The sequence below is a fragment of the Scophthalmus maximus genome, chromosome 4, assembly GCF_022379125.1.
Source record: "Scophthalmus maximus strain ysfricsl-2021 chromosome 4, ASM2237912v1, whole genome shotgun sequence".
NCBI classification, from domain to species: domain Eukaryota; kingdom Metazoa; phylum Chordata; class Actinopteri; order Pleuronectiformes; family Scophthalmidae; genus Scophthalmus; species Scophthalmus maximus.
In genome coordinates this window covers 19,435,001-19,461,321 of record NC_061518.1, presented here as the reverse complement: position 1 = coordinate 19,461,321, position 26,321 = coordinate 19,435,001, and the positions used below count along the sequence as shown (strand labels likewise).

The following is a 26,321-nucleotide window of genomic DNA, read 5'->3' as shown; positions in this document are numbered from 1 at the left end:
TAAGTCCTTGGCATGCACTGTGGGCTGTCATTTACATGGTGATGAATCTCTGCTCCTTACTGTAGACGGGGGGAAGCCTACAGTGTGTGCTTAGCCTCAGCAAACATCCCTGTCTCAACCCCTTATCAACTCCCCCAACTCCAACCTGTTCGGTCCACGTGGAGCCGTCATCATTTCCAGGTGGCAGGCCCGTATTGATTAAACATTGCGTCCGGTCTTTATGAATGTGTTAAAAGGGAGCGCTGCTGCAAATGAAGTTTTCGGACAACTGACTGCGATTAATCTGTTGGTGCATTTGGAGACTCGTGCGTATTTGTTACTTCGAGCCTTCTGCCATCCATTACGGAGTCATTTCCTTTTGTCCACTTTATCAATTGTGAGATTCATCTTTCCTGGAGATCCCTGGCTCTGGCCCAACTACAAAAGCCACAAAGAAGAGGCCAAGCCAAAATGTGTGTGTTTGTGTGTGTGTGTGTGTGTGTGTGTGTGTGTGTGTGTGTTGGTGGTGTGTTGATATGTGTATATTTGTGCCCCTGAGTACACTTGGACACACAAATAACAAGCCGAAGAGATGAGTCATTTGGGGCAAGAGGTGTGTGCATGTATGCGTGCGAGGGGGTGCAATGTGATTATATGTGTGTGTTTTGAGAGATGGATGAACGGAGTAAAGATTGCACTCATCTGTCGTGGTACAGTGCTCCCATCAGGGCTAATGAGTGTGTCGGGGTGACCTCAGTCTCGCAGGTTCACAGGCCTGATTAAACATCGTCCCGAGTCGGCTCAGGGGATGCTGGGCAGACCAGCACTTGCTCCCAGCTCTGCTCTGCTTTGCTTCTTTGCTCCCCTCCATCGTCCTAATAGCTCCTTCTGACCTAACCCTATTCATCTCAATGCCCCCCCCAAACACACACACACACACACACACACACACACACACACACACACACACACACACACATCCTCATCCCCCTCGCTTCACTCAACAGTACCTGTACTCCCTTTGTTTGATTGTCATCTGTCTTTGTTAATATTTGTTCTCTTTGCTCGCGTGTGTTTATATCGCATGTGTTGGACGGCTACAAGATTCCCATTGCCTGTCATCAATAAATGTGTGTGCGTGCCGCTTCTTGAGCATTCAAAGCCCGACCCTCCCGTTTCCCTCGACTATCATCTTTCTATGTTTATCCTGAGCTAGTAAGCCATAATGAGGCTGAGGTTGAGGGATGATGATTAACTGCAACAGGATCCGGGAACTGGCATAACTCATGATAAGACAGCTCTCTGTGGAGGCTTTGATTTATTTGGCTGTAAGGTGCAGAATATCGGCTGTTCTTCTGAGCTGGGGGGCATGTGGGGTCACGAGTCGGAGACGCGCAGTTAAGACGCAGCCGGCTACTGCGTTTTAATCTTTCTCTCTTCACTTAGATCCGAGTAACTTCACTCGAAGCTTGCTCAAATCATCACCGAAGACATTTTAAAGGGCTGCAATTAGGGCCAAATAGCTCGCCATTTATCAGGCTCCTTTCATGTCCACCATTTTATTTCATGAAAGCAATCGATTCTCTGTGTGGCATGGAGTCGCTGCCCAACCGCTGCTTGTTCTTCTAGGCGAAAGCTACGGGCGCAGCCAGGCCATTGCTCCGGCTCTAAGTAAGAGATAGAGTGAGAGAGTGGTTTGGCCGGGTGGAACACCATGACCAATACTTCTTTCACAAGAGTCAAAGCCCAGTCCGGTGAAAAGAATGGCATACAGTCCAAATGCCAGGGGCGACAGGCATCTTTGTTTGCTTTTTCGGGGCGGGGCTCTGCAGTTTGGAGGGAGACTGAGGAAGAGAGGGAGGAAAACAGACAGAGGTCAAGAGAAGGAGAGAATAAGGCCGGGGAAAGGAATAGCAATCGGGCAGCAAACAAAGCTAGGGAGTGCTACAGCGGTGGCATTGTTTATTTACAGTTGTGTGTTACTCAGTCACTGCTCCAACAGAGGGCTCAGCTGCTGTGCAGACAGACAGCGAGGAGAAGACGTGTAGCCGACTAAGACAAAGAGAGAGGGAGACTGCGCGAACACACACACACACGTACAGAGACTCTCACGCATCAACGCATGATGCCTGACTTGCTTGTCGTAGCAAAAGACCGTTCGAAAAAAAAAGATGCCCAAAATGAGCACCGTCCATCAATATTCGAATCCTCCAACTATGTAATGAAAGGTGTTTAATACATAAAATATGCATGCAATCTAAAGATTTGGTCTGCAGGAGACGTGTGTGTTTTTTTTCTCTCTTAGCACGTGTTAAAACAGCCTTTACATGCATATGTATCAGCAGCCTATATTAAGGTATTAATGAGACACACACATACACAAACAAGCAAATTATCTCGTATGCACATAGTGAAGAGACACACACACACACACACACACACACACACACATTGAGACACAGAAGCAGAGCAGAGCTCCAGCAGTGCGGGGCAGGAAAGGAGGCTGCAGGGCCTTGACCACATAATCATCTCCTAGAGAGTGATCATCAAGGCCTCCAACATCACTGCACAAATACACCAACCCTGGACCCCCTGGCATGAGAGGAGGGAGGAGGGGTGAAGACAAAGAGTGTTTACAGGAAAAAGGGAGGGAGAGTGAAAATGAAAAGGGAGGGGGGGAAAGAGGAAATTAAAAAGTGGAAAGCAGCAAAGAGTGAGGGAAGACGGGGTCTGAGGCTAGGGGAAGACGGGAGAAAGGCAGACAAATAAAAGGGTAAGGAAGAGAGAATGTGAGTGAAAGACAGAGCAGGGGAAGGAAGAACTGATGGATACTTTGTCGAAAAGGAGAAAATGGGAGGGGAGAAGGATGGTTCAGTGCAGGGGGGGGGGGTTGGGAATGGAGAGAGGCAGGATGAGAGGGCAAGATGGGGCTGTGTGTCTACAGGAGAGGAGAGAGGGGAAAGACGACGGCGAGAATGAGACATTAAGGAAGAGAAGGGAAGTAAAAGAATCGGGGGGAAAATTGCGCCGTGTTGACAGGAGAGGGCCGGAGGAAGAAAAGAAAAAGAAACATAAAGCAAGAGACAGATATAAGGGAGAGCGAGTGCATCTGTTTGCCACGCATGAGTGTACAGCGCCGTTGCCCTGGAAACGCCAGCCGTTTGGATTATGAGCTGATTAGTTGCCCTCCTCCTCGAAGCCCCCACCCCCCTCGCAACCGGGCTGCCGCCGCTCAACAGGGTGTGTACATACTACCTGGGACTCGGTCTGATGAACAACCGCACACACACAAACACACACAAACACACACACAAACACACACAGCCCGTCCCGCTACAGTCTTCATTGAGACACATGCAAGCAATAAATTCACTCTGTACTCTTGGTTGACCATTGTATTCGCAGGAGCCAATGCCTTTTCCGCGTCAACATCTCAATCTTCCACTCTGCGCTGGACTCGGCCGCTCGGCCTCTCTGTCTCTCTGTGTGTGACTTGGCAGGGTGCTAATCTCGCCCCTTATCTTGGCCCGCAGCTCCGCTCACACACACGCACCTTATCTGCCATCACTGTCAGTCAGAGCAGATCAGGCTACCTACAGCTGAGTCCGCTCAAACACCTTTCCTCCCGCTGCCCCCGGCAACCAGCCCCCCCTCCAGCCCACAGCATCTTCCACACACACACACACACACATGCAAACTTTAAAAAAACAAACAGCACTAGGCCCATCAGCGCTGGTGTGTGTTGAACAGGTTCGCCTTAAATTGACGTTCTCTCTTGGCACCCGTCTTGCACAGTGACCACACAAACACTTCCTCCCTTTGTTAAGAGCCAATTAGCATATTTGAAGACGAAACTCTGCATCTGTACCAGCTAATTACCAGATCCGTTCTTGTACCTGCTCTTGGCAAATACAAGAGCGAAATTTAATTTTGATTAAAATTTTCCTCAAGGGAAAGGAAGCAAAGTGCAGCGGTAATTCAGTTGTAAGCATTGTAGCATCGCAACAGATCTTTTCAAATCACCATTAACAGTGTGTGTGTTTTACAGGGTGGCCAGTGAAAAATACCTTTTCTTTTATTGCCACTTCATAAGGGAGGGAGGAAATATAACAAAAAAATTGTTTAAAAAAAAATGTATTTAAGACCTGCTTGGGCGGACACATCTTAGAAACCTATTACCCTACCGTCATCATGTTTTACAGTAATGACCCATGAGTTTAATGAGAAAACTAGATGAAATAACTCTACAGTTCCATGATTTATTAAATATTTTGACGAGGGGCATGCGGGTTAAGCTAAAAAGAGTTGGTGGTGAATGGTTTTGTCATTTTAGTTTTGGTCATTTCATTTTCAGTGTAATGTTTTTTGCTTAGTCAGAATATTTTGCTCGACTTTATTGGTATAATTACTGTTATAATATATTCTCTGTCCAATGCATCCTGGGAAAGGCCCCTGGCAGTTACTCATGAAACAAACTAACATACAAGAGGATTATGGATGTAAATATGTGTTGATGCTGTTTAGACAGCACAAAGAGAAACTTCACTTATTTCTCAGTAGTCTTAAATATGTACTTCTAACAGCAATCAAAACACACACACACACACACACACTCCAGCCCACACTCCTTCAGTCAGGAAGAGCCTTGACCTTCCACCTGTGATCACGTCGGGAAACCCACCCATCTAAATACCCATGCACACAGCCCACATTCACACGCCCACACACTAATCAGAAGCACTCATCTTGACTGCCGGCATTTCTGGTTCTCAGCCTCATCGTGATGGCAGCCACAAAGCAGGTACAACAAAGGAATAATAAAAAAAGAAAAATTAAATAGCACAAATCCCTTTTGGGCAGGTTTAATAATTTTAGGCGAGGGCACTTTTCTGTGGGGGCAGGTGTGCTCTGACTCCCTAATGCTGAAGTAATTGTAGATAATGGAGTTTTAAGGACAGCTGCTGATGCAGGTTTAAGTAGGATTTGGGTAGAGATTTATGATGGACGGAAAAGGGCGGACGGGCGGAAAAGTTGGAGAGGTGTGAGTGCGAGGGAGTGAAGGAGGAGGTCGGAAAGGAGATGTAGAGGTTAGGGGGAGGAGGGGCTCTGCCTCAGCTTATCCCAGCAAACGTGAGGAACAGGAGGAAAGGGGTGGGGGGGGATATGGCTCGATCCTTTTGCAGAATAAAAGCTCTGGGATTGAGAAAGTAAAAAAGAAAATAATAATAAAAAACTCATCCATAGTTTAGTGTGAAACCAGAGCCCGTCTGGCCGGGTGCGTTCGAGAGAAGGGGGTTATAGAGGGCACAAGCTGGATGACTAATTGGGGAGGATATGAAATGAGGCTTGACTGAATCTACACCCTTGAATCAACTCTGCCCTACAGTATGCATCAAATGGGCTCCCTAAGTGGTGCTTTTCCATTGATTATACCCTTTCAATGTTACGCTCCAACTCCTTGTTGGAGAAATTTAACAGAGAAAAAAGAGAGAGAGAGACAGAGAGAGAGAGAGGACCTAAAGGGGGCAGTTGAAATACCAGTCAATACCTAGCAGGGGCAAACCAGAAAAAGTAGGAAAGCACGGAGTGAGTAATGTCATATAAACAGATATTCATGAAAGCGATCGCGAGAGAGAGAGAGAGAGAGAGAGGACAAGGTGTGTAAAAAGTGCATTTGGCTCGCCGTAAACGCATCGGTGCGTGGCACTTCGCCTGGCATGGCACTCACACTTTATGAGGTGTGCAGGGGCCATCTCCCTCGCCTCTCTGCCCATTTTAATGATACAGTTTAAATGGGAAAGCTGGAACTTCAGTCGGCAACCAAGGACTCCACTCCGTCTGATCTACACACAAACTCACTCACACACACACACACTCACACACACACTCGCACAGGCATGAAAATATATACTCATACACACACACACACACACACACACCCACACATCAGCGTGATCTCTGAAGACTTTTATCTTTACGCTTGACAAATCAAGAGCAGTAACTTGTCAAATGGGGACGTCTTCAATTGGATATAACCAAACCTTTACCTGAACGTACATTAAATTTTAACCGAAATAATCAACCCTAACCATAATCAAAATGAGCATTCAATTCATATTTTGAAATATTCATTCAATACATATTTGATATTCATTCCATTATACACACATATATATATATATATATATATATATATATATATATATATATATGGAATTCAGGCTTTTCATAGGAAAAATGTATGAACATCTATAGTATTTAGGGGTCATTATAGGAGCTGGAGTTCATGGGCATAAGAAAAGGTTGCTCACATTCCGGCTCACGAGCGTGCACACGTACATATATTCAGACGCACTCTGAACACCAGCACACATGCTCTGCGGATGATCACAGGCCCGAGGTAGAGCCCCTGGATGAGACGTCGGGAGCGACAGCGATGAAGCCAGAAGGGGAAACGGGTTGTCAGAGCTGTGAAGTCTCCTCAGATCTGCCCTGTGTGTCTGGCCGCCGTACAGACAGAAGAGAGGCCTTTTTCTTTTTTTTTTGCCCACACCCCTCACCTATCACTGTAACCTCTCAGAGGAGAACATACTTTCAGTAATGCAATATTGATCTGATGATATTTTGTGTGTGCGTCTGTGTGCGTGTGCGTGTTTGGGTGAGACGCGTGCTCGCCAGCCATGTGTACAAGTGTCTGAGCTGTGAGAGCCTGTTGTTGGTACGTGTGTGTGTGTGTGTGTGTGTGTGTGTGTGTGTGTGTGTGTGTGTGTGTGACAGAGATAGGGAGGTAGCTTTGAGAGCGATGCATTAATAAGCAAGAGGAGAGGTGTTAGCCTCGGTGCTATTTCTGACACCTCCCTGTCAGAGCCTTCCTGTGCAGTGTCAGGACTGACTGAACAGAACTAGCGGGGGCCTGCGCGCCCTCACCACCTCTCACCGCTCTGTTTGTTTCGCCTCATTGTTTCCATCTACCTGTCTATGATGAGCCCATGTTATGTGAGTGGCCCCTATTTACAGTTACAACTGCACTTAAAGCCCATATTGCCGAGCGAGTAACAAGTAGGGAAATTATGCCTTTGAATAAATGTGCTTAGTAAAGTGCTGAATCCATAGTCTTAGTTATTTGATAAGCCTGAATATGTATAGAGGGATGTGCTTTATTTCTAAGCCTTCACTGTTGCAGTGCACTCAGATACTGTGTATTAATTATTTCATTTAGAGTGATAAAATCCATTGATCGCATTATTAATTACTGAAACCACTCCCTAATAGTTACAGTAATATATTTTTTTATTTTTCATGACAATATTTTTATCTATTTCATATCCTAACTCGTTTACATTATTTGCTTGATTTTAATTCCTCCACTGTCAAACAATTGGCTGAAAAAACCCACAAGCAATATCATGTTCCCCAATCCACACTATTGTGACATAATATGTTGTTTTTTTTCTATTGAAAAAAATTATGCAAAACTAGTGGATCCCCATGACAGTTTTCTCAGTAGATGTTCAGTAAAGGCTTTAAATGTAGGTCACACATAGTGTAAGACGGAGACAGAGGAGGGATTCATATTCTGTATGTTCAAAATGCTACTTCACATTTGTTTTTGAACTTTCTGTTCCTCTTCATCTGAGTCAGTGTCTGTTTAACGGAGTCTGCGGAGAGAAAATCACATATCACAGATATTATAGCGACGTGGAAAGTCAGGGCAGCAATAGAAAGACGGACAGAAATGAGTTTTGCTCTCCGTAATTATTTCGTCTGTTGTCACAGGCCCAATGAAGAGTTCCCTTTCTGAAGTGCTTCCTTTGGAAGGAGATGGGGACACGGAATTCAGTGCGGCAAAATTTCCTCCGTACATTTCCCCAGATTGTGCAACTGTTCTGAGCCATGAAGGGGGAAGTAGGAAGACAAAGACCTTGGAAGAGCTCCACTTGCACATTAGGGGAATTCTACAAGGCCAATATGAACAGGAGGATTGATACTGGAGCAAGAAACTGATTGGTGACCTGACCTGTTTCAAGACCTCCTGTAGCCACGACCCCGTCTGGTTAAAGGTCAGACTGAACTATACTATACGCTTAGTTTCAACTTAAACATTATTTTTTTATCCTGACAAATTCTCATCTACATTCTGACACCAATTAATCATCGATGGCCGACCACTGCCAAAAACACTGACAGCATCCAATAACCCCTGGGTTTTGCAGTGGGTGTCGCTTGTCGGGTTCTCTGATAGTACGGCTTTACTGCACAAAGGGCTTTTTATGGCACACACAGGCGGACAAGCCACAGCTATTCCAGTGCAGATAAAACAAAGTAATCCTCTGTAGTAAAGCAAAGGGGGACATGTTTGGAGTGAAACAAAAAATGGAAAAAAAAGAAATGCGGCCTTCACGTTGGGAAACACTAATCGCAGCCAGAATACTTCAGAGGGAAAGACTCACGAGCCCCAATCATAGCTTCAGCCCTCTTATGTTGATATTACTAAGAAATTGCATGTGTTACAATTACAGATAGAGAAGCAGAAATACCCAACGAGCTGCTTTCGTTCAGAGGGACAGAAAGAGAAAAAGTGTGAGCTGCCCTCCTGATGACGCCTTCACTTCAAAGGTATTAAATTCAGGCAAGAGTAGAACATTCACACACACACACACACACACACACACACACACACACACAGATAGTGTATACAGACTGACTCATAGGAGCCCAGAAACAGCAGCTATTCCCAGTGCAATAAAACAGGCAGACTTGCTAATGGGACCACCCACACACTGAACATACTTTCTTTCTTTCTTTTTTTTTCCTATCACACACCACCTTCACAAACAAACACATGCACGCACGTACACACGCCTTTCTCTCTTTCCTTTTTTTTTCTTCCTTCTGTCCCGGCCCACTCGTGGCTTGTTAGCCGCTGCGTCCGTGTGGTTGTGTTTTTTTGTGCGTGTGCTGCTGTGACACAGTCGGGCTGCCGCTCACTGTATCTGCAGCGTGCACGCCGCCAGAACTGCTCCACTTAACCAACTCTTGTGATTACAGTTTGACTTTCTCGCTGTCTCCTTCTCTCCCTCCTGTCTTTAATCAGCATGTAAACAAGCGCAAGGTCATTTTCTTTCTTAAACAAAATGAGGGAGATAAGGGGAGCGCGCCGTAGTTAATCCTTTGGACACGCTGATGGAGGAGTTTGTCCTGGTGACGCTCGGTTGTTAATTATGCAAGAATGTGTGTCCTCTCGTACGCTCTCTCTCTCTCTCTCCCTCACTCTCTCATGATGACTCATCAGTTTATCTCCTTCCTCTTTTACTCTCTCTTCCTTGTTCTCTGGCTGTCTCGCCCCTTTCTCGCAATCTCTGTCCCCTCCCAAAAAACGTCGGGCGTTCAGTCACATGATTTTCAGAGGCCCTTATTGATGCGTGTGCTCGTGCTTGTGCTCCAGGTGTTACTTATGTTGTGGGGACTCAATTCTGTTGTCACAGTCACAGCGTAGGGACTCGTCGTCCTTATTCCGTATGGTGTGTGTGTGTGTGTGTGTGTGTGTGTGTGTGTGTGTGTGGAGATGCTTTGCAAACCAGCACAAGGGTAACACTTGTCCATGCCTGATTAACCGCAGAGTTTGTTAACTCGGGCTGATTTGCTGAACTCAGCAACATCAACTGCTTCGCCCCCTGTTTTGTTTTGTTTTTTGTCTTTGAACAAATGCGTGCAGATTGGCCCACGTCTTGTGTGATTGCCTGAATGAATTGGGAATTGCAATGAAAGGCCACTTACTTACCTGGAAGTGAGTCAGGGAGGGTGGGGGTAGAAAGGAAAGGGGAACCTCGCAGGGGAATAAGAAAGAAAAGTAAAGTGAAAGAAAGAAATGTGTAGTTTTCAATGCAACGGTCAACTAATTTGGGATGTCAACACCGGTTTCCGTCTATCTGACATCACATTGTTCAGAACTGGTTGGAGACGTCTAACACAACTTTAAAAGTAGGTTTATACACTGATCATTTCAGACCAATTCGGATAAAAGCGTATGACCTTAATCAGCGGCATTTTGATGATTTGGGTTTTAAAAATCCACCATCAGACATTCATTTTTTGGTTTGTTTGTGAGTTTTCCTTCCAGCTGTTATTTCCAAAATGCGACGGAAACTTTGATGTTTAATTGGTTTAGGAAATGTCATATTCCGCCCAGCAGCCTATTAGACAGCCGGGTAAAAGACTCAAATTGTAATTCTTGGAGGTATGACAGCAGCCGGGGCCTCATTTTCACCCTCCTCCGCTATTCTTCAGCCTTCTCCTCTTCCCCAGTGAAGCAGCAATGTTAACAATGCTGTCCCCACATTTACCAGTTCTGCCTCATTACAGCTAAAGAAGTGGATAAATTAGTGCAAGAGAGCATGCACGGCGGAGTCCGACTCCACCTGTCAGCGAGGGCGAGATGGTGAATGTGTCGATGTGGGGGAAGGGTGTGAAGGAGCTGCTCAGCTTACAAGCTTTCAACACATATGAAAACATGCCAGCAGGGATGATGCTCCCCTTTTAAAAGATCTTCACCCGGGGTACATCCTTCGATGTTTTAGAATACACTGAAAGGTTTTCACAGGTTTATTAATCATGACTTCACCGTATTCGTCTCCTTAAAAAGTTGTATAATCTTGTTTTCGACAATCACTGTGAGTGGTTCAACATGTTCAGCATCTTGCTTTCAAACCATTTTGTTTCTACCATCGGCTTCCAGTAAATTTTGAGAGAGTAGAAGGCACTTTTACAAATTTCGGATTCCTATTTTGAAGAAAAACTACTGCTACACAGCTTGGTTCGTTTTTTTTTGTGAGGGCCACTTTGTCCGCAGATTGATCTTTCAATAAATTGTGAGGCTGCGATTTTTCACTCAAACGACCTGGGCACCAGCCTGTTTTACTGTATTGTAGTATATGTTCAAGATCTAAAGGACAAATGGGCCTGGATGTTGCCAACCGCTGAAAGACCAAACGCTCTCCTGCCCTGCGGCCTTTGAGAAGCGCTATCTCTCCCGCTCATCTGTCCGGCGCCTCTGGCCTGCCATCTTTATGGGCTGGTTAAGAGCTCTCTCACAGCCAACTGCGTGTGTGCCCTGTCCACATTCACCCCTGGACAGAGTCAGGCATTCCACAGTGTCCGCTCGCCTGCCAGGATTAACATTTTGCACTCTCCGAGGTCGAAAATCCCATCAGATGGAACACAATTAATTTTTTTGCACAATATTCGGGGCCACCAGCCACATAATAGGAGACAATGCCGAGTGCATTCCTCCATTGTGATTCCATTCACTCCCTAATCGGCGGCATGGCCGCGCGCGGTGCAGCGGGCGTAGTAAATGCTTTCATCCCAGGGGGATAAGAAAAACAAATGGCCCTTTTTAATTTCTTTTCTAAAGCGGACAACAAAAAGAATATGATATAGACCTAATTGATGATGAGGAGAGCAGGGGGAGCCTCAGCAGAGGTCTCACATCCAGTGCCTGGGCCTTTCTTCTTTTTTTTGTTTGTTTTGTTTTTGCTTCATAATGGCAACTGCTCAGGGGCACTGGAGGTTGACAAATCTGGCACGGAGGACAAATTGATCGACAACAGCGCACAATTTGTCCCTTAAAAGAACAGGTAAAGGCCCTGTGTGGCATGAGCAATTAGTTTAACCTGCAGCATGACTGTCCAGAAGTGGCCCTGCCGTAGAGGAGCTTAGTAAGTCCTTTGATAACACTGTGACACTGCAACAGACACACATACACACACACACATACACACACACACACACGCACACACACACACACACACACACACACACACACACACACACACACACACACACACAAACACACACACACACACACACACAGACACACACAAACACACACACACATACACACACACCTGGAATACGCCTCACAAAGCCCCTAACACTGAATATATTAACTTGGTAGATGAGAATAAAGGAAGGGGAACAATGTCTTGTGAGTTTACACTGTTTACCAGCTCACGAGTTCCCCTGAGAAGTCACTGAAGAGCAGTCACTCCTCTGTGGACAAAAACTCTGCTTGAGTAAAGAGCAAAATGCAGCAATAAACTCTTTGAGAACACGTGCCTAAATTAAATGTTTTTTGGTTGTACATTCACGCGGGTAAAACAATGTCAAGGGAAAAAAACAAAACAAACTGGTGTCTTTCCATCGCTCGGAGCCACAGACGAAGACACACGGCAGGCCTACGATGGCCGCATCTGTGGTGTGCTGCAGGGAGAGGGGTGTCGAGAACGCAGATGCACTCGTCCATGGCAGTGTGCTTAGTGACACATAATACTGCTGTTGCACGGTGTCCCCCTGACCCATTTTTTAGTGTGACACATGCTGAAGTCAATTTCCCGCTATTTTTTTTAATACGTGGAAGCAGAAAAAAAAGTGAGAAACCCCAAACATTTTGCTACTCACTTTGGTGAAAGCTGATACTTTCAAGCTTACCTGTTCAAATTTTGACGGGACACACTTCAGAAAGTCGGAGTTGGTTACCTTCTCCCCCCCTATCTTCTTCTTTGCCGCGCTTGGCTGCCTTGTCATTTATACAGAGGTCAGGTGCTGGCTGCTGGAGTTCTCACTCAGAAAACCAAGAAATGTGGACCCCCCCCCCCCCCCCCCCCCCCCCCCAGACACCTCGACATAAATGACAAGTATAAGGCGGTGGCGCCATCGCACACTCAGCACATTCCGGGGGGGGGGGAGTAAAAGTGTTGCAGATTGATTATTAGAGAGGCCTTTGGGAAAGAGGGGGAAGAGGAAGACGGCAGAAGGGAATGAGGTACAAAGAGAAGCCGGATCTTTCTTTTCTTTTTTTCTTGAACATTTTTAATTGGCTTTTGGGGTTCACTAGCACCCAATTAGCATGCTTGTTACATGCGAACACCAAGAGCTAATTGGCCTGAGAGGAGAAAGCGGCGCGGCCCTGAAAGGGGAGAGCAGGATTCATATGAAGTTTGCGCGGCGCCAATAGCGGCACGCTGGGAGGCCATTTGGCAAACGGTCGTAAATAACATTTCGGCGCCGCTGCCAGATGGCGCTAACAAAAAAAGGAAAATATATTGAATACTGCCGTGAAGTTTCGAAGCAGTCAAAGAAAAGTGTTTTGCTCATCAGAAAGCTGCCATCATCAACTTAACTGTTCTACCCAAACGCTATTGGTGTAAGAGGGAAATGCAGTGCATGAGCTGCAGTTTGGCCCAAGGTCTGTGCGTAAACGTCCCAGGAATTAATCCGACCCAGAGAGAAATCACTCCCGGGCGTGACCTAACCTGTCCACGTGCGGCACCATGCTGCCCTACATTGGGGAAAGTGCTGTGTGCGCGCGTAAAACACACAACAGCAGCACTGCGAGCTCGCCAAGGGCACGAGGCTGGATCTCTGATTACATTTACTGTACAAACTGTAGCAGCAGGGTCTGATGCGCAGGACATCAAGAGCTCATTATGCTCCTTACATGCAATTAATCAAACAAATGTAAACAAAGCCCGCTTGAGCCACAGCAGACAGAGCCGCATTCCCCGGTGGCAATTCCATTGCGGTGCACGCAGTACAAGACTTGGTAAATAAAGGAATGGGAATTATGGGAAATATAAGACTCGCAGCCGATCTGGAGATGATGTAAGAGTCGCAGCTTCCCGCTGAGACCGCACGGCCGCGTTCTCTCGCACACGCATAAAATATGTCTGCCTCCTCTCTGTCACACTGTTCTTCACTGTCCCCTTTGTGTAATGCACAGTGTGCTGATGTGAAACAATAAACGATTACACGCAGGGCGAGATTCTTGCGAGGCTGTTTCGTGTTCAATTCATGAATCCTAGTGAGCGGAACTTTCCGTTTGTAGCGCAAAGGCATCTTGCTTGGAAGTTTAACCCTAAGGCATGATCGCACGTTATTTGTCTAAATGAATTAGTTGATGTGTTGTGTTTGTACTGTAGCAATACGCAGCTACAGTGTCATGACTCTCCAATAGACAACGGGACTTCCACATCTCCTGTTGTCAGGGACAGCTGCACTACCAGAGTGCTTGTGTCAGAAGGCGCAACCAAGCTCAGGGCGTCTGCTCCACACCTTCTCTTACGTGAACTCTCTCTCTGTATATCTCGCCGACACGCGCATGCGTCCTGCACGATGCCTACGACGTTCTGTAGTGCTCTTTTTCTTCTCTACTCAACAAATGAAGCGTCCGCAAACCTAATGTAGCAGACAGAAATGGAACAAAAATAGAAACATGGGACGAGAATTGTGAATCTCTTTTCAACTCTGCTCTCGGCGCGGCAGAGACTACTTTCCCTTTGACGGATGCCAGGGGGAGAATAAAGCAGGCTGTACTCTCAACGCTCTGGCTTTGTCTGTCACAGACTAAAGCCAATTGGTCACCATCATAACGCTTCATCAAACTCACATGCATGCACCCTCTTCCCGAGTCCACCTCAGTTTGGGTTGGAATGTTTTCGAGCACCAGCTGAATCTGTAGGCTGCGACAAAATGCAAGTCTAGATCATGGCTGGCTTCTTGGTGGCAGTGGTTCACACTTCTTCTTCACTATAAAATTCTGGGTTCTGGGTTTGAACTAGGATTTTGCACAGCTCTTTGTATTCTGTTATGCAAGAAAAGAAGCATTTTTTTACATATTTTATTTAAGCGTTTTTTATTTAATATAATTTTTTATTGTTATTTAACAAGCCAGTAGTTTTTTTATGTATTAATATCGTGTACATGTTGATATTGTGCAGCTGGTTATTAAAAGTGTGTGACATGTGGCACATGTTGATTTGATTTTTTGGTATTTCTTGAGGGGGAAAAAATATCGAGATATATATCGAGTATCACCATTCAGCTAAACAAATATCGAGATATATGATTTTGGGTCCATATCGCCAAGCCCTAGTTTGAACCTGCCCGTTGACCGTTCTGTGCGGAGTTTGAACGCGTCTCCCCCGTGCCTGTGTGGGTTTTCCCTCAGTATACTAAAGCTTCTGGCTTAGTTTAGTTGTAGACGCTAAACTGCCCGTCGCAGTGAATGGGCAAAGCCCTAAAAGGTGGTAAAGTGGTACAGCTACTGGATGGATCGTCTGGATCAGACCTGGTAGTCAATGAAGTGAACTTCAGCAATATCTGGGCTCGTGAGCTTTGTGGAAACTGACTAGTTGGTATAAGGGAGGATGCCATGCAAGGACTTAATCTATCATCTGTGTTGAAGGCATAGTTTGGTTTTCTCTAAATGTAACCTCATCCACATGAAGGGAAGGAGATAAACATGGTGATTCAGACTGATGATTGTCAGAGCTCTTTTACAGCAAACGCACACTCTCTAGCTTGCTCTGTGATTTAACTGCCTCAGATTCATTTTTCTTGGTCGTGTTTTGTATTACTTGGTTCATTTTCATTTTGTCTCTCCTTGTGAAGGAAAGACGCTGATTTGCATTTAGGTTTGCCTGACAGTCAGACGGGCACAACCAGACTACACAGTTGTGTCCACAGCCGCTGTGTGGAGAAGCCCCTGAAAATAGCAGCATTATACAACGGAGCATCTCGAAACCATCAGGCCATGACAGTGACAATGAGGCTTGTCCAGAAGTGTCACCTCTCGCAGTCTTTGTCTGTCTCTGCCTCGCTCCCACTCCCATTGTTCCCTCTCTCTCTCTCTCTTTCTCTCCCTCTCCCTCCCTCTCTCTCTCCCTCAGAGAGACAGAACATCTATATTGCCCTCTGTATGCAGGCGGTGCTCAGCCCGAGATTGCAGCACTGACCCCTCGCTGTGAGCTCTACGGGGGAAATGTTTACCCGGGCCCCACAGAACATGCCATTAACCTCTTTCTCGATAGAAGACAAACAAGGATGTTGGCAATAAAGGGAGGAACACCTATCCAGGACCATCATGACAATCATCTCATTATGGAGCTGGGCGAGGCAGTAACGAGCCGGGGAGCCTGATCTCCCAGGAACTCTTTCGCACAGTGTGCCAGTGTGCCTAACGTTCAGTGAAGAACCGCCGATATTCAGTGAAGTGCAAACAACGCATTAACAAAATGGTGAGGAACAATATAGAGCTCCACAACTCCATCAACCTTTGCAAACCATCCCCTATCCCATCTTTCCTCCTCTCCTTTCTGTACCTCTCCCCCTGTCTTCCTCTGTCTTGTTGTACCTCAGGCTCTGATTAAAGCCCCAGCCTGGGAGGAAGTGTTGGGATGCAGCGATAGGAAAGTGGGGTTGGAGGGGGCCAGTGAGGATCCTGGGCACTGGAGCAGCTTCCCCTTCTTAGGGACCCGCAGGGGGTAATTCAATCACACCTCCGATAATTCCCCTGATGTGGGAGACGAATCCCCCCTCCCCCACATCAAGTACAGATAGACAGCACCAGCTCGTGCTCATCCAAGATTGAGGGTCTCCTCCTGGGTGGGCTTAAGAGCCCACTGCAAGGTATGTGTTACTTGTGTTGTTTGAAGAGGCCATTATTTTAATTGAAAAAGTTCCCTGCCCGGGGACGGGGGAAAGAATTAAATCAAAAACACCAGATGGTCATATACATGGTAAAAATGATTGTTTATACTTACTGTTTGATTATATGTGATAATGAGAGTGGGATTCCTCAAGGCAATTAGTGGCTGTGGCAGCCATATTGTGAGAGGACGGGGGAAGGACGGCATTGGCTGTTATGAGGGAGCGCTTATCAAATATCTCCGCCGGGGTGATTAGTGTAATAAGACACCGCAAGGTGAGATAGGCCACTCACACTCTTCTACTACTGTCTGTCTGTGTGTGTGTGTGTGTGTGTGTGTGTTAGTGTGTGTGTGTGTTTGTGTGTGTAGGTGAGTCTGTGTTAGTGTGTGTGTGTGTGTGTGTGTGTGTGTGTGTGTGTAGGTGAGTGTGTGTTAGTGTGAGTGAATCGTTCCATCTGTTAAGGAATCTTTGTGTAAACTGTGTCGCCATGTGCTTCAGTGTGCAATAGTGTGAGTGTGTGTGTGTGTGCGTGTGTGAGAGAACAACTGTGATGTAACTCTTATGTTAATGCAGATCCCCATACCAGGCTGGTTGCCCGGGGGCTTTAGCCTATGACAGAGGGCAGATCGGGGGCACTTACCCCTGGCAGAGTCTTCTGTTCATGGAGGGCGCTCTGGGCCTTCAGTGCTGACTCTCTGGCACAGTATGTTAGAAAGGCACATCCTACAGGGAGACATGAGAGACAAAGGTTTATTCTACCAGACATTAGCTACACAACTACACACAGACAGTAATGATAAGAAAAGAGAGGAAGTAGAAAATAGTTTTTGTGACCAGGCATTAAGGGTCAGATTTGACCATTTGGTAGACAGGAAAGCATATTTATATCATTAGGTTCATATATTTTCTAATATATGAGAAAATAACCGGCTGGTTACCCATTCATTTAGATCAAAATTTTACTTATTTTTTTCAAAATATTAAAACTGCTTCGTTCCATTTAGCTGTATTACTATTATTAGTCATCTAATTACGTCTTCTTTTTGAATTCATTTTAATATATTTGTAAACTCTAATACTAATAATAGATTGTATAATATCATAATTGGAATTAGCAAAATAAAACAGAAAAATGTAAAATATGTAAGCGTAAAAATGAGTCTGTTCCTGGGGTGAGTTTAAACGGAGTGGGGATGGAAAAAGCTAAGTCACTTGTTTTCAACAACTAACGATTATGTGTTCTACTTTCTGATAAATGATCACTTTCAAAGTCATTAACCAGGACACAGGAGGAAAAAGTTAATCAGTTAGTACCTCTTTTTTTTTGCTGCCAAATAATTAAAGAATCTCTGGTGATGAGCTGAAACTGTAGCCTCACACACCTCTGAGACTTTTCTTGAAGTTGGAAAAATGTCAGGAAAAACAGAATGAATATGCATCAGTAAATAAGTCAGCTTTCATTAATAAAGAGTGAGTGGTTGCCGTGGTACGAGCTTGGCAGCGTTGGCAGTGGGTGACCCCGTTCAGAAGAGGTTTTGCACTGTGCAGCATAATTTCCCATTACTACATGTCACACCTGCTGCCAAGGATTCCCATGGGAGGAGAGAGGAGACACACTCACACTCACACAAAAAATACCCGCCGTGCGGCACCTAGCACCCATCAACCCCGAAAAACCCAGCAACACACTCTGGCGCGTGGCCAAGAGAGCTCCCTTTCACGACAACCTTCAACCTCCTCCACAACTAGGCAGTTACTCAAGAGGAAAAATCACCTAAACGACACTGATGAAACAGAATGTCACACAGCAAAGCAGAAAAGTTTGGGGGCCTGGGGAGACACTCTTCATCCTTAGTGACATTACAAAACTGTGGGACATGAACCAAGGCCCCCAGGGGACGTGTCCTAGCACAATCTGGAATGGTATGGCTGGTGCTGACATTCTTCGGCTACTGTCACATCACACATACACACACATACACACATATATATATATTGTCACCTTGCTGCTATGCTGGTGGTTATTATATATCTGGGCAGGATTTCTTCAAATGGTTTACCGTAGTGTGAGTTTAAAAATGCCCCTATCACAAATTAGGGCAGCACAAGTTTTATTGACCATTGTCCTTCCAGGAAAGTAGCTTTGGACTGTCCCAAGTCCTTTTATGAAATATAAACTGCCAAAGGTGTCCATCTTTTCAATTTATTTCTCTCTGTGTTGTTTTGTTCCAGTGATGGAAAGTAGCATTAACACAATCACTGTGCTTAAGAACAGTTGTAGGCTTTCTACTATGTGCTACTTCTTATTGGGCTAATATTTTCCATGCGAAAACTACCCATAAACCATCAGTTTATGAATCAGTTCATATTGGTTTCAACCTTGAGCAACTATAACATTTGAGTATTACATATATATATATATATATATATATATATGAATCATATAAAAATAAACCCACATATAATGTAAACCATTCTGTATAATGAGTACCTTTAATTTTACTATGCGGAACATTTATTTTTAATGGAGTACACTGCTACTTTTACTTGACCTCAATACAGATTCAACTCTGGTTCAGTTTTTCCCAGGAACATTCTCAAAGCAAGAGAGACTGCATTTGAAACAAGGGGAGAAATCTCACCCCACTGCAAATTAGTCCAGTTGCTTGAAGAAAAATGGCATTTATTAGTTCAAATAACTTTTTAAACTGGACTCTTTGTGCATCGCAGCCTGTAATATGCAGGCCAGCTGCCTCGGCTTCAGCAGGACTTAAGAACGCTTCATATCCAACACTGCTGGCTCAAGGGACGTCTGAAGCCCAAAGCAGTCGGTGATTGAGAAAGCCAATTGTGGAACAGATGAGCTTTCAGCTTTAAGAACAGGAGCGGCACACTGATATCATTTGCGGAGGGACCGGGGATGCAGCAGCTGGTAAAAAGTTAGGGCTGTCATCTTGGAAATTTAAGTTGCTTAATTGACATGGGATTACATTTATACTCGCGAGTGGTCCCTCATTGTTGTCCCCTTGGTACTCAGCCATGCAGGAGGACCCTTCAAAAAACATATGCATCAGGAAGTGCTAACTGATTTCTAAAGTGTTTGCATCATTGCGACATAATAATGTCACTTGGACAATAAAAGCAGACGATGTTGAGTCTGATATTTTCAATAACTTAGGGGACTAAAGCAAGGTTGAAGTCTCTTAACCGTAATGTCAAGTAGACACCACCAAGAAAAAACATGGTTCACTGCTTCAATGTTTTTTTCTTCCCTGATGCTTAAGATGCATTCATTTTCCGCAAATTATTCAGATGATATTTCAACCTTCCGACGTGAATTCAAATTTGAATCAATCTAATATTCTAAAGACTTGGGGAAAAAAGTTGGATGAATTAAATGGAGAGGAAGAGGAATAAGAAGAAGAGGTGAACTTGGACAAGGTTCTGAAATTAAGGCTAAGCTCTGGTGGGGGTTGAACAGACGGATTGGTGGCTTCATGCGATGAGCGGGTTAAGTGGGGTGAAAATAATTCTTTGGTAATCAAAGACAATTTACCACACCATAATTTCAGCAACGGACAAAAGTTCAAAAAATCGTATTTTAAGGAAAATGACAAAGTAGGCCCTGCAAACTGGATCAAAAAAAAGCAGGAAATGTGTTGTTGCGTTTGCCAGACACGTCTCGGGTAATTACTTAAATAACTTTCTTCCCGTGTAATGCTTCTTCTAACAATTTGTTTTAAAATGGAAATTAGTACCTGCTCACAATTGCATGCATCCGGGCATTAAGAGCAAATTGTGCTTTTTTTTAAAGTATCAGGTACCTGTAATTGAAATAACTTTAGAACAAATTTGAATAAAATTTGAATTCATTTGCAGTGAATTCATGAATCATGAGCAATTTGCTCTCGTATGGTCTCCTCACCCATGTCTGATCCAAGAATGTTCATTAAACTGTGGAAAATGATGCAAATGAATTCCCCAAAAAATCCAAACAACATCCAGGCGCACAAATAAAATATGTAAAAACAACTGGATGCTGCTAAATGTGTGAAGCCTGACCCCCTCATGGGCACTGGGACAAAACGGATGTGAGGACTCATCCACGGCTTCATGTTTCTGAATTAACCACACTATTACCTGCAGAGCATCCTTCCATCATTCAGTCCTTCTATCCATCTACAGTGGGAGCGGACGGCTCGGAGCTGTTGGCTGTCTGCTCCGCACACAGCCCGCTTTCTAATGATCAAACAGGTCCTCTGTAGACCTAAACTACACCTGTCACTCAACTTACATACACTGTCAGTCACCGTCCAACGCCTCCTCTGCAACGCTCACTTTGTAGATGAAACCCAACAGAAGCGTGGATCTGAAACGCAGTGACCACTGCTATGAGTCTCTGATTTTCACAGAGAAACGTTTCCACAAATTGTATAGACACCTCCGAAGATTTGTTGTTACATTCTGAGTCAATTGCAAGTAGATATCAGTGCCCTACTGAGGTTTTCTTTTGACATTTCAGTGCCTATGAGGGCTTTTCATGTCAATTTGTCAGGCTGTTTATGGCCAGTAGCACTGCGTGGACCTGCGGAGGGGAGCAGAATGGATGAAGGCGTTTAACTCCTCTTTGTCTCTCTTCCTCCTGGCCGTGTGGTGCAGTTCAGTGTCCCTCCTCTCAGCATCAGAGACGGATTGATAGATAACGCTACTCAGGCAAAAGATTTGCCCCCCGCTTACATTCGGCATGCCTGAACAATGCACGCGTTCTGGCACTGACGCTGAGCATTATGATAATGCAGCGCTCACCGAAGATGATGGATGTTAAACAGCACGACCTGGCTGCACCACACACTGATGAGCGCCGTGCCCGCCAATAGTGTCAAGTCATCCCACGCACTGTCTAAGGTTCCCTGACGACTCGCAAACCATCAAACCGCCATTAAAGGCAACAGTGTCGAACAACTACAAGATAGGACATAATCATTGGTGAAATTAAACATTTGAAAAGATGTTCTCTGAACAGACATCAGTCTGAAAAGTACAGGAAAATATATCATGTCAAATTCACCAGATATTCAAATAAGGTCCCTAGATATACCTTCAATGCCCAAAGTAAGAATTCACAATGCACAAAACACCTGTTAATATGAATGCTGTACAATCCACATGAATTAGTCTTGAGGCAAGACTAATTAATTAATGGCAATATATTCTGATCTTCCCTATATGGAGGTGTCACGGGACTGTGGATGTGAAACGAAAACTTGTGCTGCAAATCATTCAGCAGGTATGTTTTACTAACTGAAACCAACAGCCATGTATTTATGGCACTGCATTAAATTATTATGAACTTTTTTCTTTTTCTTTTTAGAGATTGTGGAGCCAAACTTATTATATCATTCCCCCATTACTCTGTTGCTCTGCTGTGAAAAATGTGTGTGTTTCCGTTTATGATGAAAATGTGAATTGAATTTGTGATAATGTAACAACATTCAGATGCCTCCCAGGCCTTTGACATAATAGCTAACCACTATCCAATGGCACATTTCGCATTTCCCTGAACCGAACGGAAGACGAACCGCTTTTTAAACCACTATGCAATACAAACTGTGTGTGGACAAAAGATTATTACACAACTTTATATTGTTTTGGGGCAGAGGAAATTACTTAACATTGTTGATGATAGTTACACTGCTCCAACACTGGGTGGATTAATACCATTTATCCGACACGACAACGTCGGGGTGAAATGAAACCACCACGGGCCTGCAAGTCGTGCAGATAGAGATATATCAACACTCAACCGAGGGATTTCTACCGTCTGAGACCCCAACATGTGACCAAACCAGAGGGGTTAATACGTTCAGGCCTCACCACCAAACATGGTAACTTGATTTGGCAAACTAGCGCACAGTTTAATTATTTACACATCCACCTGATGAATGCAAGTCCGTTTTTTTTATATCTCCTGTTAGCTCAGTTGTGTGGTCCTCACTATCTCCCTGAGGAGTCGACACATTCGGGTGAACCTTCTCTGTCGGTCCATCACCGTGCGTCAACCCCTTTAAAAAGCAAAGTAGTCGTGAGATCTGTTGTTGATTATTATTATATTCTGTAAAACTGTATATTCAATGGAGATCCCTGGCAGCTGAACCTTCGACCCGGGGGGAACCTGATCATGTTCCGTGTTAAGCCACAAGTCAAATGCGAATTGTTAAGTTATTCCCTCTGTCCTCAATGCAAATGTGTCCCAGCTCTGCAGCTTCACAGCAGCTGGATGTCTCAGACCTCGAAGCATGTGTTCACATACAGAGAGCAGATGCACACTGAAGACATACAGTAACAAACGTACACTTCACTCTGCAGTTTAGGTTTCTACATCACAAGAAAATGTTCACCGGCGTGGTCAGAGACCCAATTCAAAAAAAACTGATGCTTTACGGTTTTCTTTTCTTATTATGATAACAGTTATTGTAATTTTTTTATATTTTTGAATTGTTGGCCAGACTTGATTTAAACATTAATTACATTTTAATTTGAAACATATCAATCTGAGTATATGTTACTGAGCCAATGGGAAGCATATAGAGGAACTTCCACTGTTAACTAAGTGATTGATTTTACCGTCTTCTCAGTTTCAGAGCAGCCGTTCGGTCCGCGCTTCAAACCGCTCTCCTTGACGGACACGGCTAATGATCGCACTCTACCTACTTATGTTTTGTTAACGACACTAATCCCATTTTCCTACTCTTGTTCTCTCTTGCATCGGTCCGCAGGTATCGCGCAGCGCCGCGGCAGGAGGCATGAACATGGTTTAGGTGAGTGGCCAATAGGAAAATCTCATCCATATAATGCATTTGTGAAATCTTATTAAAAGTGCACGCCTGCGCTCCCAAAGTGACTTTGAATGTCATGCGGGATGAAGTGGGCATACTGCATACATCAGAGTGGCCTTGGTGGAGGATGATTTGAGCGGGCACACTGTCTGGCTCTCGGAACAGGATTATCCTTCCCGAGGCAACCATCCTCCAGAGTGTTGACATTCAGGGATGGCTGAGGACAGGCGTAAACAACACAAACATCAGAAATATTGTTTTAATCGATCGCCGGGCGCCAAAGAGGAACACTGGAAAGATGAGGAGCGTGTTGAGCACAAGCAACTGATGGCTGGAGGAACAGGTGGTGCATGGAGACCTGCAGGGCTGCACACACACACACACACACACACACACACAGCAAAGTAACGCTGAGCCCACGCTCGTTTCTCCCACAAGAGTGCTTTACTTGTGCTGATCGATAAGATCATGAACTGTAGCCACTGACTTACATATCATACATAATTTGCCTGCCTTGAGAATACATTACTCTTACTGAGGGTGAACTGATCGTGAATGCGATGCCGCTAAAATGCTTGTGTGCAAATGTTAAGTTGTTATAGCGTGTGGGTGTGTTTGTGTGAGAGAGAGCCTGTGGGCGTTTGTGATTTTAAAATTATACAGGAAATAAAGACATATTTAGCATTTAAAAAATAGCAAAGGGTACAATCAGTGGTAGCACTGTTATATATATATATATATATATATATATATATATATATATATATATATATATATATATATGTATATCAAATAGAGCACAGTGTTTTTGCTGTTAATAAAATTTTAAAAACTGCAGTGTGCTAATGAAGACAGATAGTACAGGAAATGTGACCTCATTTTGGAATGCTCTTGTTATTTATATATAAAAACATTATCAGATTAAAAATTAAAAGGTCATTATGATAATAATAAAAATAATTATTAATAGTTATACTAATACGTTACATAATTATTAGACTCTGAACAGAATAACATGAAAGACTAATAGAGATGTTAGTGAAATTCAAGGCTTGTGATGAATAATAGAAACATCTAATTGCAAACAGGATCACAGCCAAGTCTTTTTTTTTTTTTTTAAATTGATCATTATATTTACGCTACATTAAAATCAATCAGTATCAAACATGAACACGTGAAAAGAGGCGTGCATTAAAAAAAACTATTGAGTTGTGTTTAAAGCAGGCTGGCATTTTCAGGGGATTCTCGAATCTTTTTTTATTTGGCAACTGAAAGAGCTCTGACATCCATTATTACAACTATCATCGTCGTAATGACATCGATGGAGCTGATCGATCCCTGATTATCGGGTGGCCTGACTGACTAATTGGCGAGTGGAATATGGATCCCGGACGTTTCGGACAATGAGGGGACGGGGGACGGGGGGGGGGGGGGGGGGGGGGGGGGGGGGGGGGGGGGGGGGGGGCGGGGGGTCTCAGCCTCCCTATACTATCCTGCCTAGTACTTCCTGACGGAGGAACCCGCCCACAGAGCAGCGGTACGATACAGCTGCCGCGCACAGAGTGTTTTCCGGACGTGTACCCAAAAGTACGCGTTTAGCCCGCGCCGAAGGGTCAGAGCACCTCCTCCATCACCACCTCCATCACCTCCATCACCTTCATCACCTCCTCTATCACCACCTCCATCACCCTCATCAACCTCATCACCACCTCCATCACCTCCATCACCTTCATCACCTCCTCCATCACCACCTCCATCACCTCCTCCACCACCAGCTCCATCACCTTCATCACCACCTTCATCACCTCCTCCACCACCAGCTCCATCACCTTCATCACCTCCTCCATCAACTCCTCCACCACCAGCTCCATCACCTTCATCACCACCTGCATCACCTCCTCCACCACCAGCTCCATCACCTTCATCACCTCCTCCATCACCACCTCCATCACCTCCATCACCACCTCCATCACCCTCATCACCGCCTCCATCACCGCCGCTGATTGCCCGACAATGGCTTTTGCATGTTCCCTCGGGAAGGGGAACAGAGGGGTCGTTTCGTTCTTCTCCCTTTTTCTTTCTCCTCTTTCGCACAAGTTGTGGTGACCTGCCTGCGGCTGCAGGAGTAACACGGCATCCCTCGCCTCGCGGGCCGGTCCCGCCCCCCTCGCACCGGGGGATGCTCGGCACATGATGGAGTCAATGTAAACACACAAAGGCGGTTTTTTTTGGGGGGGGGGTTGCAGCTGTAGTATTCACGTGGACCGGCTGGACGCGGCCACTGTTAACCCTGCGCTCGCCTCCACGTGCTCGGCCTGTCGCGCTCCATCGTGTGTGTGTGTGTGTGTGTGTGTGCGTGCGTGCGCGCGCGCGCACGGGGGCTCCCACTCCGTCCCAAACATCTGCAAATGAACCCACTTCCCGTGCTCTCTGCCCCTCCTCCCTCCTCCCCTCCTCGCAACTGGGACGCTTTTTATTTCTCGTTTTTTTTTCTTTTCTTTCTTTCATTCTTTCTCTCTCTCCACCATTTGTCTTTGTTTTGGGGTTTTTTCGTTGCCCCTCTCCGAAGCGACGCGAAAAAGTAACACGACCCACCTTTATGCATTCCCGTGAACCTGTCCTTCAGCACGGTGAGTTCGTATATCTTTCCGAATTCCTCAAACAGCGGCTTCAGGTCCTTTTCCTCCAGGTTCCTGGGAATCTGCCCGATGAAAAGCTTGATGGCGTCGTGGTCCTTCATTGGAATGGTGTTCTGCCCGATGGTGAGCCCGTTCATCCTGCCGGCGCTGTTCGTGGTGCTGAATCCATTCTCCTGCTGCACTCCGTTTGCAGTGACTGTAGCCATCTTTCCTCAATGGGCCGGCGGGCTGCGCTCTCTCTCTCTCTCTCTCTCTCTCTCTCTCTCTCTCTCCCTCCCTCTCTCTCTCTCTGTAGTTAACTGCACGGAGCACACTGCCCCCCTCCCTTATATGTCCTCTCTCCCCACTCCTCCTACACTTCTCCCCTCCCTACTCTCTC

The 26,321-nt window shown here is 45.2% G+C and overlaps 1 protein-coding gene and 1 long non-coding RNA gene across 12 annotated transcripts in view; one reads left to right on the top strand and one right to left on the bottom strand.

Annotated features, from left to right (window-relative positions):
• LOC118302204 overlaps nt 1-26,321 on the top strand; it is a 196,669-nt gene that overhangs the window by 154,729 nt on the left and 15,619 nt on the right. For both annotated transcript variants that reach the window (XR_004790475.2, XR_004790477.2), the window contains exon 6: nt 23,244-23,285. This is a non-coding gene — a long non-coding RNA (uncharacterized LOC118302204). The remainder of the gene's footprint in view (nt 1-23,243; nt 23,286-26,321) is intronic.
• Nucleotides 1-26,321, bottom strand: part of celf6 (CUGBP Elav-like family member 6) — a 132,977-nt gene that overhangs the window by 106,649 nt on the left and 7 nt on the right. For all 10 annotated transcript variants that reach the window (XM_035628178.2, XM_035628171.2, XM_035628174.2 and 7 more), the window contains exons 1-2: nt 25,899-26,321; nt 17,108-17,190 (exon numbers count right to left, since the gene is read on the bottom strand). The exon at nt 25,899-26,321 is cut by the window's right edge. In XM_035628178.2, coding sequence (XP_035484071.1) covers nt 17,108-17,190; nt 25,899-26,148 — 333 coding nt within the window. In that variant the 5' untranslated portion in view covers nt 26,149-26,321. The remainder of the gene's footprint in view (nt 1-17,107; nt 17,191-25,898) is intronic.